Genomic DNA, 14,255 nt, shown 5'->3' with positions numbered 1-14,255 from the left:
TTTTTAATCAAACATTAAACAGAGAAAACCACGTTGCGATTCTTGAAATAGAATCATGAGATTTTTCCTATCAGCTTTACCCTCAACAGAGACAAATTTGGACATATCAGCTGAAGCATAATATTTCAAAAATGTATAGGTGCTGCACCAGAGTCTCAGTTTGATTATGGCTTTAAGATTCTGGAAGTTAACTCCACAAATGCCAGGTGTGAAAGGGTAAAAATACAACTAGTTGCACAGAATTATTTAAGCAAATAGTCTTTGTGTAGCAACATGATAAGCCAAGTTTTAGAAAGGATTTAGCGAGTTAGGGTCAACACAAGGAAACTAAACACATAAATAGAAAATGAGTCATAACACCAGTGCATCACCGGAGGCTCACTGATGATATAACGTAGTATGGTGATGAAACAGCTGAAAATGAGCCTTGCAGCTCATTGAGCAAACTTACATTCAGAAAGGAGTGTTCCTGAGCCTCTCTTCAAGGTTGAGAATTCCCATTGTTTGCAATGTATTCCAATGAGTGGAAAGATTCACAGGAATTCTTCTGTAAGCTTTTTAAATGTACTGGCAAGAGGTAAGACTTCCTATCAGAAATTCACATTTGAGAAATGATTTGGAGAAGCCGGTGTTGGATTGAGGTGTACAAAGTTAAAAATCACACAACACCAGGTTATAGTCCAACAGATTTAATTGGAAGCACACTAGCTTTTGGAGCGACGCTCCTTCATCAGGTGATAATGGAGGGCTCGATCATAACATGAAAGAAGTGAAACTATCACTGTATTCTCACAGATGAAAGGCTTAACAGACAATCAATTTTTCAATGTATAATTTCAGTTACATTACACTGTAAATTTTTGATACAAATTCTGTGTTACAGTCGAGCCCTCCACTGTCACTGATGAAGGAGTGTCGCTCCGAAAGCTAGTGCGCTTCCAATTAAACCTGTTGGACTATAACCTGGTGTTGTGTGATTTTTAACTTCATATTTGAGAAAATTAGTCATACATATAGGCCTGAATTTTCATTCCAAAGTTAAGTGAGTAGTGTCAGGAACACTCCCAATTTTGCAAATCCAACTTGGGAGAAACTGCCTCGATGTTCTAATTTTACTCCTGTGGAAGGCAAGTGTTATCAAGAATTAGGTATGATGTTCCTGGAATGACTTTCCAGACAGCCACAGCAGCTGGCAGGTGCATAGACAGGCTATGTAATATGTTTCTTGGAACTCAGTTTATCGAGAAATAATCTGTATCAAAACAATTGTAAGTGGTTGCATGTGGTAGTTAGCAAAGTTTAAATGCTTTATTCGAGACTCAAGTATTTGAGGAATAGGACTTAAATTATTGGATTCATGAATACAAGTGCCTCCATAAGATGAATTTTTGAGTCAGGTGTGTAAAATGTGAGTCATACTCTGTGGTCCTCCCAAAGTACACAGAGGTACATGTTTAATTTGCATGCAAGGTTTTCCTGACTCATAGGAAAGCCGCACAAAAATTATTTCTCCTGCATGTGAAACTTCTGTTTTTGTGATCTGATTTACACCGCCATTCAGGAATGAAAATCTGGCTCCATACCTTCATGAAATCACAAAGCTAAAGGGCATATGTACAAGAGACATTTTAGAAAGATCAGACAGATTCAAATTAGTGCTTTCTAATTATCCTTTTATCCACATTTCAAGGATCATCCCTGTCACGTCTTTGAATATTATTGAAAAAGTTGCACCAACCTTTGCAATTGTGCAAGCCCTGCTCTAAGTACTCAGAAGAAACCTCATCCACTAAGGTATATCGCAAATACAGCTCAACCTGCAATTATTTTCAACACTCAAATAATTTCTATTTGGAGATGGACTATACTGTAAACAAAGCAAACAAACTTTTCTTTTTTGAAAAATGACCATCTTGCATCTCATTTATGTAAGTATTTGTAGGCCATACTTTGTATGCACTGAATAAAAAAAAATACATGCAAATCACAAATAGACCTCCAAGAAAAAAAATGAAACTGAGAACGAATAATCTATACATATACTTTGAGAATTGTCTGTCTAAGAGAATCCCTTCCCTTTATTCTGTCTTCTCCCTTGGCTTGATGTCAGCCTGTCCTTGAGTAGTAGAATGTCCATACAAAAAAAGTGGGGTTCATTATTGTACATCTTGATGCAGATCAAGCCCTGTTAATCAGTGAGGCCCATCTGCAGTATTAGTCAGTGATTTGAGTGAGGGAGCAAAGTCAGATTCTCCAGGAAGCCAAATATGCCAGTAAAATGAAATAAAAAATATCTACGCAAGGTGAAAAATCAGTCACATTTGATATTAGGCTTTTTTGAGTGCTAAGATGAGTGGAAATGCTTCTCTGGGTCTCACGAGACAGCTTTGGGCCTTCCTTGCCATTTAATTATCTTGCTCTGTATAATCCAGGATATTCTCATCCATTTGCTTCAATCAAAGTTGCAGCTTTTTGTTTAAGAATGCCTAGTTCTGCCTGCCAGGTTTTGACAGCTTAGCATAGAAGTTTATGGAATATGGCCAGCTGTTAATTACATCCCTAAACTCCTTCTGTTCGCCACCGACCTTGGGAATCATATGCATTCCAATGCTTAAAATTGAAGGCCAAATATTTTCTTCAGATAATACACTGATTAATCACAGCAATCCAATGCAGTGATTTAAGAAAATTCATATTTTATGAAAAACAGTTGAATAAACTGACAAATGAAAGGAATTTTTAAAACAGTTTCACTTAATTGGTTATGTATGTTTTGGAAAGATCTTTTAAAAAGGACATCAACTTGAATTTGACAAAGGTATTTCATAGGGATTATTTTATTCATAGTTTTTCCTCCATCATTGATTTAAAATTATTAACTAACTGTGAACTTCTTTCTCTTCTGCAGGCCTTACAGCTGCAGCATCCCTTGTGTCGTTGGCCTGGGCCTTGGCATCTTACCAGAAAGCTCTTCGTGATTCCAGGAATGATAAAAAACCCATCAGCTACATGGCTGTTATCATTCAGTTCTGTTGGCATTTCTTCACTATTGCAGCCAGAGTCATCACCTTTGCTTTGTTTGCATCAGTTTTCCAGCTGTATTTTGGGATCTTCATTGTCTTGCATTGGTGCATTATGACTTTCTGGATTGTTCATTGTGAAACGGAGTTCTGCATAACCAAATGGGAGGAGATTGTATTTGACATGGTTGTAGGAATAATCTACATTTTCAGTTGGTTCAATGTTAAAGAAGGAAGAACTCGGTGTCGACTTTTTATCTACTACTTTGTAATCCTCTTGGAAAACACTGTCTTGAGTGCACTGTGGTATTTGTACCGAGCACCTCAAATAACAGATGCTTTTGCCATACCAGCGCTTTGTGTTGTCTTTAGTAGTTTTTTGACTGGAATTGTTTTTATGTTGATGTACTATGCCTTTTTTCATCCAAATGGACCAAGGTTTGGCCAGTCACAAAGGTGTGCTTGCAAGGAGCCTGTGGCCACTTTCAATTTGCCTGCAGAGACAGCAGCAAATACTTTGAGGGCTATGACCCAAAATAGGGAACAGAAATTCACAGAAAGGGATGGTAGCATGCCTGTTTTTCAGGTTAGATCTACTGCACCCCCTACACCATCTTCTCGCACTCCAAGGATAGAAGAAACAGTGATCAAAATTGATCTTTTGAGAAACAAATATCCAGCATGGGACAGGCATGTTTTGGACAGAAGTCTACGAAAGGCTATCCTTGCTTTTGAATGTGTATCTTCTCCACCTCAACTTCAATACAAGGATGAAGCCCTCGTTGAAGAACGGCTGGAGTATGAAACTACTCTGTGATAAGTTAACACATTGTTTTATTAAGAAAATCACTTGCCAAACCAGAGGTTGAAAGTAGGGTTGTGGTGTAACAATGGGTGGAAGATTTTCAATGTGTGCTGCAAAGAGTGATATGGTAAACATATTCTTTATAAATCAGATTTTGATGCACACAGTATATTGATTTAAGTGCTGCCTTGAGCATCAATATTAATGAATTTTGGTGAGGCAGGCTAACATTACTATGATTACCATTTTGTTATAACTTTAATAATATGGTGCTAATTCATCTGCCAATAAAATTTACCAAATTGGGCTTATCTGAGCTGTCAAGAATTCAAAATGCATTCTTTGCTGGCAGTATGAATATGCACATTTTCTAGTATCTTAGAATGAATAACATTTGCAAAATCTATCTCTTCGATTTATGTAATCAGGAGTTTAAATTGTAATTTTGTTTTTTTTAATATATATTGTGAACTATAATTGAAAGTAACTTTTTAAATGGATAATCGTGATATTGTGAACTAAATTTTATGCAGATGTTGAAAACAACCTTGGCAGCTTTCCATTCCAGATTATATCATGGTGAGAACTGAAATGGAATTTTAAATATCTAAATACATGTATAAAACTTAAGTATCTTTACCAAAATACGAGCCTGCACTTCGTAGCTGTTTAGTAATCTGATGGAGCTTATAGCCCTGGATTTTTAATATCAGAAATGGTTGTAATGATCTCAGTGTAGAAGTGAAGCAAAAGTTATGAAATTACTAAGTCAGTCAAGGTCTAATTTTGTTTCAACCTCTACAAATTCAGACACACTCTATTAGTGCATTGGGTGAGACTTGTTTAAGTAGAGTATAAGCACAGGCTGCCAAACTAATTTCCAAATATTGGAGAGAGTTCTCGACAAACCCAGTTCTACTGACTATGAAATTTCCCTCAATATTGGAAGCGCTGTTGAGCTACAAATCCAGATTGTAGTCATTACTCGTGCAGTCAGAATGTGCACTCTATAAAAAGAATAATGACTGGGCAAAATGCTTTGCAGACTGTTGCAAAAGAAGATTGGTAAAATAATTTCTACTTTGTTGAGTGTACAATGGCATTGCATTCTGTGGCAGTATAATTGTATAGATCAATTATGAGTGATTGGTTGCGACTGTGGTAGGGAGAAGCTTTAAAATACATTGCATTAGAAAAGATTGAACTTGCTTGTCAGTAGAAGCTGTTTTTAATTATTGTACAATATTTAAGTTTCTGTTATTAATATTTACCGATACAAGTGCTTTTGTCTGAAAAATCTAAATTCAAAGAGAATATGCAAAGAATAGGATAGAAAAATTGTTCTTTCTTTTCAAAAACATTGTAATTAAGAAAAGTTTTATAAAGGATAAAAACTTGTTTCGGGATTTTACTTTTTTGATTAACTGAACACTATGTATATCATATATGTTAAAAGATGTTCTAATCTGTTAATTTAGTGCAAGATAAAATTCCTCCAATTTTCCATAATTTGCATTAATGTTTCAGTTGTACAGTATTCTATACATGTCAGCCATGGATATCTTAATGTGTAGATATTAAATGACCTCTTGCCAAATAGGTTATTATTTGTCAATCTGTACTTGTAGTCCTCTGGCATTATAGTAATTTTGAAGCAGAAACTTTGGTCAGTATTTCAAATACATAGCATACTACAGCCAGATTGACAGTTATCAGTAATTTGTGGAGGATTGCAGTTCAGAGAGTTTAGGTTGGGTGAAAATGGTTCATATTGCACCATTGATTAATTGATACTTTCATCAATCAAACATATATCTGATTTGTAGACTACATTGAGTAGTTTTGTAATTTTTACACAATGGTATAAATTGCAGCAAAAGTCATTTATTCTTTGTCCCTAAATTCATATTCAAATAAACAATTTATACAGTTACTAATTAGCAAATAAATGTTTGTTGGGTTTGTTATTTACAGTATAAAGTTAATTTATAAAGTTACTATAGCAGCATATTGGGCAGCTTTTACATTCTCTTGTTGTGGATACAGGCTGAATGTTTGCCCAAGATAGCCTTAGTGAACTGTAAAAAAAGGCCCTTCAGTCAACAGTGACTGCAATCTCTAATTTAATTAATCAACCACTCCAAAGAACTTTGCATTTAATCCATGTTTTAAGGGAGAAATACTTTATAACAATGACAAATACTAGTAACAAACAATAAAAGGGTGCTTTAAAGATTGCAGACATCAATCTTCCCTGAAATTCTGTACTTCTGTCATCACTGGAAAGTCCGTTGTTTAATATCCATATTTAAAATTTACAGTTTACAGTTCAGATTTTAATAACTTCTTTGAACATCAAATTATTGCTACAAAAAATCTATGATCCCTTTACAACTTTAAAAGCTGGAGATTGCTAGAATGTGAAATAGTTGAGTCAAATCATATAGCTATTTTGAAAAGGAAATTAAGTAAGTTGATGAGAAAAGAAACGTATAGAAATAATACCAAATGGTTTATATAAAGTAGGTGGAATGCTAAGAAATGATAATGTAATTCCCAGTAAAGACTAGCAAGGCAGAATAATACAGAACAGAAGGTCATTCAGCCCATCATACCTATACCAGCTGTAAAAAAGCTACGCAACCATTGTGATTCCCTGCCCTCTCCCTATAGCCATGAAAGTATTTCCATCATAATGGTAAATCATCATTCTATTGGTGATGGATGGTATACACATCTGGGAATTTGACACTTGAGTCCCATAATAAAACATACATATTCAGTCTAAATATTTCCAAAATATTTTTTAAAATTCTAAAAATACTACTGCTGTATAGTATCCCACAGAAACTAACCTATAATTAGTAGATTTTCCTTCACTGTACGTAATTTACTTGACTATTTATCCTCAAATCTTTCTGCATTAAGTTCTGATATGGAGGAGCTGGTGTTGAACTGGATTGGACAAAGTTAAAAATCACACAACACCAGGTTATAGTCCAACTGGTTTATTTGGAAAAACACTAGTCTTCAGAGTTCTGCTCCTTCACCAAGTGCTAGTGAGAGAGGAAGACCTTAGATATAGAATTTATAAGGAAAAGGTTAAAGGGTCATAGAACTCATGTGAACAAATTTAACACACCTAAGATGGCTCTTAAATCTTTAATCAGTTAGAATAGAGGTGCAGGTTTTGATTGATTAATATGCAAATCCCACAATTTTTTCAAGTCACTGCCCTGAGATAATTTAAGATGTTATCAATATAAAGAAAGTGACACCTCCTGTAAGACAATATACACTCACACTCACATATATAGACACACTCCTACACACTGTCTCAAATGCATATACTCCCTCACACTCATACATGCACTCTCTCAAACTCACACATAAACACACACACACACTTTGTCTCTCCCCCTGACATGCACACATTCTCCCCCCTCTCTCGTGCACACACACAAGCATGCACATGTAAATCTGTAGGGTGAATTTGCATTTGCAGATTTGTATTTGCAGTGTTAAAAATCATATAATACCAGGTTATAGTCCAACAGGTTTATTTGGAAGCACTAGCTTTCAGAGCGGTGCTCCTTCATCAGATGGTTGTGGAGTATATAGGTGATGAAGAAGCAGCGCTCCAAAAGCTAGAGGTTCCAATAAACCTGTTAGACTATAACCTGGCATTGTGTGATTTTTAACTTTGTACATTCCAGCCCAACATCAACATCTCAAAATCATGTATTTGCAGATGCATGCTAATATTGTTCAAACAACACACTACTTGTAGATAGTCAGTCAATGTAGCATTTTATAAACTTCTACTTTGGAAATAAAACCAGCCTGACTCCAGGTAAAGACACAGACAGATTCCAAACAATATCTCACACCCAAAATATGCTGTCTGACTGTAGGTGACACCTTCTTTATATTGATAAAACATTCAGTTATCTCGGGGCAGTGACTTGAAAGAAATTCCAAGATTTGCACATTAATCAATTGAAACTTGCACCTCCATTCTAACTGATTAAAGATTTATGAGCTGCCTTAATTGTGTTCAATTCATTCGCATGAGTTGTATGATCTTTTGACATATCCCGATAAATTCTATATCTAAGGTCGTTCTCTTTCACTAGCACTTGATGAAGGAGCAGCACTCCGAAGAGTAATGTTTTCAAATAAAACCCGTTGGACTATAACCTAATGTTCTGTGATTTTTGACTTTGCATTAAGTTGGACATTGTATTCTTTTCCATGTCATCTCCTTTCATTACCAAGCCCTGATACTCTTTTGTTAATAATTTCTCTCAAACTTCAAAACATTCTATTTAAGTAAGATTACACATTTCAAACTTTTTATTTAAATCTCCAGTTTTCTTGGTGCAAAGGTGGAGTTAATACACTTTAAAATTAGTATGATATTCAATGGAGGAATGCAAATCTTATTTCGATCAATTATTCCCAGTTACCTTTCCTTTACTAAAGAAGGGCTGAGATAATTCAAGAATGCTAGTTGGTCAAATTATATGAAAAACATTCGGAATACCATTATTTACTAACAAAGATAATGTCACTTCCAAACATAGTTGGCAAAACGAATAAAAACCACTTAATGCATTGGGTAGTTGTTTAAGCAAAACAAGCATGAATTCCATTATGTAGGAATATGCAGCCACTTTTGCACCTACCTATTTTCTAATGTCATTTCCATATACCATTTTCTACTGTAATTTCCATATGAATGGCTGATTGAAAGTGAAACTGTAATAACATAATAATGTCTTAGGTTTCACATTTCATCACTTTTACTCCAATTGCTATTACAAATATTCTAACCTGTGCAAAATGCAAGCCCAAGATCTTGAGGCATGAGAAAAAAAGGCAAGAGTTATTTTTAGTGGCTGGTAGCTAGATTGGTAGGATTTCCAAAAACGTTGACATTGAATATCCGTGGACATCCTTTAGATTGTCTATTGTTACTGTTGTCAAACATCTACATAGAACATAGAACATAGAAGGATACAGCGCAGTACAGGCCCTTCGGCCCTCGATGTTGCGCCGACCAAATCCTACCTAACCTATACTAGCCCAATAACTTCCAAATGCCTATCCAATGCCCGCTTAAATGACCATAAAGAAGGAGAGTTCACCACTGATACAGGCAGGGCATTCCATGAACTCACAACCCGCTGTGTGAAGAATCTACCCCTAACATCTGTCCTATACCTACCACCCCTTAATTTAAAGCTATGTCCCCTAGTAACACCTGACTCCATTAGCGGTAAAAGGTTCTTAGTATCTACCCTATCTAAACCCCTAATCATCTTATACACTTCTATCAGATCTCCCCTAAACCTTCTCTTCTCCAATGAGAACAGCCCCAAGTGCCTCAGCCTTTCCTCATAAGATTTTCCTACCATTCCAGGCAACATCCTGGTAAACCTCCTCTGCACTCGTTCTAAAGCTTCCACATCCTTCCTATAGATCTGTGGAAACCTCATGGAAATAATGTAAAACTCACTACTATTTCTAATTCAATGTTGTTTTGTTTTCTTCCTTGCCAGGTAGCTTTACATTTTTAAAAATTGCTTCCCACAAATTGGTTACCATTTCCCCCCCTTGCTCATATGGATGCTGAATAGAACATAGGAACCTAAGCAAGTTAACCAGAAGCACTGCTAGATAGATTGCAGAAAAAAAAAACCTCCAGCTAAATACGAACAGAGTTTGGGATTAATTTCATACAGGAAACTTCCTGACTTTCAAGTATGGTTACTATATTAAAAGTCCTAACTAAGACACATTGTTGTTGACAGCCCTATGCTCAACAACTCATATAACACCAATAGACTAAATCATGAAAGGATGTTTCACTGAAAAATGTTCATAAACACACATAAACTCTGGAGACATCATAAATTTGTGTGACCATGAACTGTTTGTGAGAATGCCTAGTATTTTTATGCAATTCTTTTTTCTTGGTACCAATGTATGAAGTATGGACCCTTTACACCAATCAAGTACTTTTCTATGTATTACCTAAATAGAAGAAGTAGGGAGCAACAATGTATTAGTGGTAACTGATTCCTGAAAAAAACTTTTAAATGCAACATCTCTTGTGCAGTTGCATTAACAACATGACAGAGCCTCCTATTTTGCCACATTTTCAACTATTGTTCGAGCTGATATGAATGTCTCATGCATTTGATGGTTTAACTGGTACTTAAAGCTTTAGTCACCTCTATGAGTATGCCTTCTGCAGCTCTCCTTGAAACATGTTTTTGTTGTTTGCAAGAAGTCTTCCCCTCAGCCCAATCTCCTTACTTCCAAACCAATGTAAGAACCTGTCCAGCTGGCTTGGAAAGTGGAAACATAATGGATGGAGTTAGGCATCATACCTTCCAAGTGATTTCTCGAACACTTAAACACAGATCAGAAACCTGCCTCCAGCCAACATAATTTTGTAGATACCTGGTCTTTAAAGTGAATAGAGGCCTTTAAATCCTGCAGCAATATATCGTATTTTCTAGTAAGCAATTACAATACCTGGAGTTTGTGTAAATTATTTGAAGTGTGCTGACCTCAGAAGTCATCAGTACCAATGTTGTTGGCTGGGTGACATTCTGACTTGTTACACTTCTATTGGGAGTCATGACCAATCACAAATCTGAGGAAATATTTTCTTAATAGCTTTTGTAGATTTCATCAATGATTATCACCATCTACCTTTTTGCTTGCTCCACTTTTACAGTTGCCAATTTGAAATGTTTGCCCCCTGATTCCCATTGATACCAATTTTGTTAAGACTCCTTATACCACACACTGTCACTCACATTTTATCTATGAAATTCAGTTCTTTTGACAATGTTTAAACCAAGATTGTAATATGGTCTGGAGCTATTTTGTCTAGGCAGAACCCAAACTGGGCATTGATGAGCTGGTTGTGCGAAAGAGGTGCTGCTTGATAGTACTTTTGATGACACCTTCCATCATTTCACTGATGATTGAGAGTGGACTGATGAGGCAGTAATTGTCTGGATTGGATTTGTCCTGCTTTTTGTGTGCAGGACATACCTGGAAAAATGTTCACATTGTCAGGTGGTTGTCAAACATGAGGTAATGGAACAGCTTGGCCAAGGGTGTGGCAAATTCTGGAGCACAGTTCTTCCGTACAGGTGCCACAATGATGTAAGCCTTTGCACTATCCAGTGCCAACAACCATTTCTTAACAGCATGTATACTAAATAAAGTTGGGTCAAGGCTGGAATCTGTGATGCTGTGGATCACTGGATGAGGTCCACAGATCATCCACTTGGCACTTTTGGCTCATGATTGGTGCACATGCTTCAGCTTTTAATTTTATACCAAGGTGTTGGGCTTTTCCATCGTTGTGGATGGAGATATTTTTGGAACCACCTCATCCAGTGAGATGTTCAAGTGTCCATCACCATTGTGGCAGGACTGGAGAGCTCAGACCTGGTCCTTTGATTGTGGGATTGCTTAGCTTTGTCTATGACAAGCTGCTTATGCTATTTGGCAGCCACTAGCTGTTTGGTAGCTACAGCAGGTTTATACCACATTTTTAGGCATGTCTGGTGCCGCTCCTGGCAATTATGACAGAGTCAAATTTCTGTTTACTTGAATCGAAAACCTGAGATGTCATCTATGTTAGCAAAAAGGAGTCACTCCAAGGCAGGAGAGGCTCACACTCAGAACATGCTAGCCAGAAATGATAAGCTAGAATGTCTGCATGAAATCATGCTGCTCGAACATCTGGGAGAAGACACAATGAGACTATCTACAAGCATAACCAAAAGCTTCATCAAAGAAATGGATTTGATTAGGTCTTAAAATGGGTGTACAAAATTTGGATCCTAGTATCTTTCATTCCCAATGGGGCAGCAAGATTCTGGAACTGATCACTCATTCCAATTAATGGTTTGAAATCTCTTAAAGTCCCAATGGGTAAAACAGCAACTCTCATGCTTATGTGTGAGGGTTTTTTTAATGGACCAGCCCTGGAAATATTCCAAAGCATCCACTTGGTATAAGTAGATGAAAAGGAAGACTCTACCTAAAAGCTCTCCATGCTACAATTCTTCACATGGAAATTGCTTGATCTGTCCACTTGGCTTTTTGTCTCTTTAGGATTTCAGGATGTTGATCTTCTGACAGGATATTGAAAGTCACTAATAAATCACCAATTTCAAATCTCCATTACAACTTTTCCATTTTTTTTTCATGATTAGAACACCTCCAAATATTTGTGTGATGCACCTTCAGGGTTCCAAATATGAAATCTTTTGCATTTTCTCCTCTGTCTTACATTGCTTTCCTATGTTTTTCTCTCTGGTTACACTTAGGCAGACATTATTGGTCTTTACATTTTTGATTGGTTTCTCAAACAAAAATCTTTGCTATTAACAATCCAATGGCTACCATTCAGGTGCAAAAACACAAATTCATGAGTAAGACCTGTGCTGCAGCTTCTGTTTACTATCATATGCCCATAAAGCAAAGTCAATAGGATATATAAGGAAATCTATACAAAGACTTTATAATCGTCCTGAAAGTAAAACTTGTAACCTGTTTCATTGGCCAAGTTACATACAGTTATTTATTTGAAACATAAATAACATGTTGTATCTGCAGAAAAGTGTAATAGTAGTAAGGACAAAGTATTCTCTTAGAGCAATAGAGAGCAGCAAGTTTAGATTGGCCATGTTAAAGCTGAGATTTTTCATGTGAACTGGGATAGTTGAAAATATTGTGAATTCTATGTAAGCTGTTACTTTAATTTATGACACTGGGTTTTTCTAGATTATTTTTTTCAAAATCCTTTTTGTATTATAATCAAAACTTGCTTCTGAATAAATAGAAATCTTGCGCCCAATATTCCACCTAGATCCACAAGACAACACAAAACAGAAACAGGTATAGGTCATTCAGTCCTCAAGCCTGCTGTGGAATTCAATAAGATCATGGCTGATTGGAGAATCTTCATGTTAACTTTCCTGCCCTTTCTGAGCAGGAATCTATCCATCTTAATCTTAAATATACACAAGGAATCTGCCCCACAGCTCTTTGTGGTAAGGAATTCCAAAAACCCACATCCTCTGAGATATGAAATTCCTCTTCTTCTCAGTCTTAAATTGGCACTTTTTTATTCTGAGACAATGCCCTCTGGCTCTAGACTATCCCATAAGGGGAAATATTTGCCCCAGCGTTTACCCTGTCAAGCCCCTTAAGAATCTTATATGTTTTAATGAGATCATCTCTTATTCTTCTAACCTCCAGTGAGTTGAGTTCTGGGGTCCTGCTTAATCTTTGATCATAATAGATTCTCTCCATTTCACGTTCTCCTAGAAGATTTTAACTTACTGCGAATCCTTTTGCAAGGATGCCTTCCTTGAAGAAGCTCTCTTCCAAGAAGGGCTCATGCCTAAAACATCGATTCTCCTGCTCCTTGGATGCTGCCTGATCTGCTGCGCTTTTTCAGCAACACATTTTCAGCTTTGATCTCCAGCATCTGCAGTCCTCACTTTCTCTATTTCAGAGATCATCCAAGTGAACCTTCTCTGAGTTGTCTTCAATGAAATTATATCTTTCCTTAGGGGACTAAGACTGTTCATAGTACTCCAGATGTGGTCACACAGCACCTTTTACAGTTGCATTAGGACTTCCCTACTTTTATACTCCAATCCCTTTGAAATAAATACCAATATTCCATTAGCCTTTCTGTTTACCTGCTATTACCTTCAAGTTCTTATGTTTTGCAGTTTCCTGTACTTTTTCTCAATTTAGGTAATGTTTTGCCCTTCTGTTCTATATTCCAAAATAAACAGCTTTGCTTTTTTCCACAATTATACTCATTTGTCAACTTTTTGTCTACTTACTTAGCCTGTCAGTATCTCTGTATAAGCTTTTTATATCCCAACTCATTTTCCCATGTTTATGTGGGTTCTGCTGGGTGCTCCAATTTTCTCTCACAGTCCAAAGATGTGCAGATTAGGTGGATTGGCCATGGTTAATGTGAGATTCTGCTAAATACGGTGGGGGCGGGGTGGCTATGTCTGGATAGAATGCTTTCAGAGCAGACTTGATGGGTACAATGGCATCTTTCAGCATTGTAGGATTCTACAACTTTCTGTCAACCTTGTTGAATGTCTTTTGGAAGTTCAAGCACAACACAGCTACTGGTTCCCCTCTATCCATTTTGGCTGAGATTTCCTCAAAATACTCAATTAGGTTTGTCAAATATTATTTGTCTTTCATGAAGCCATGCTGGCTCTGCTTGAATAGACCATAATTTTCCATATATTGTATTATTTCCTTATTAATTGATTCCAATATTTTTCCAATGATAAATATTAGATGAATTGGCCTACATTTCTTTGCCTTTTGCCTTCTTCATTTTTTTTTAAATTGGG

General features: G+C 36.5%; 1 protein-coding gene across 2 annotated transcripts in view; it reads left to right on the top strand.

Annotated features, from left to right (window-relative positions):
* xkr4 (XK related 4) overlaps window positions 1-3,837 on the top strand; it is a 459,911-nt gene extending 456,074 nt beyond the window's left edge. For both annotated transcript variants that reach the window (XM_060824333.1, XM_060824332.1), the window contains one exon: window positions 2,909-3,837. In XM_060824333.1, the coding sequence (XP_060680316.1) occupies window positions 2,909-3,837 (929 nt within the window). The remainder of the gene's footprint in view (window positions 1-2,908) is intronic.
* The last annotated feature ends 10,418 nt before the right edge of the window (window positions 3,838-14,255 follow it).

Source organism: Hemiscyllium ocellatum, chromosome 4, assembly GCF_020745735.1.
Source record: "Hemiscyllium ocellatum isolate sHemOce1 chromosome 4, sHemOce1.pat.X.cur, whole genome shotgun sequence".
NCBI lineage: Eukaryota > Metazoa > Chordata > Chondrichthyes > Orectolobiformes > Hemiscylliidae > Hemiscyllium > Hemiscyllium ocellatum.
The sequence above is the reverse complement of the archived record's forward strand: the minus strand, read 5'-3'. Positions and strand labels throughout refer to the sequence as shown.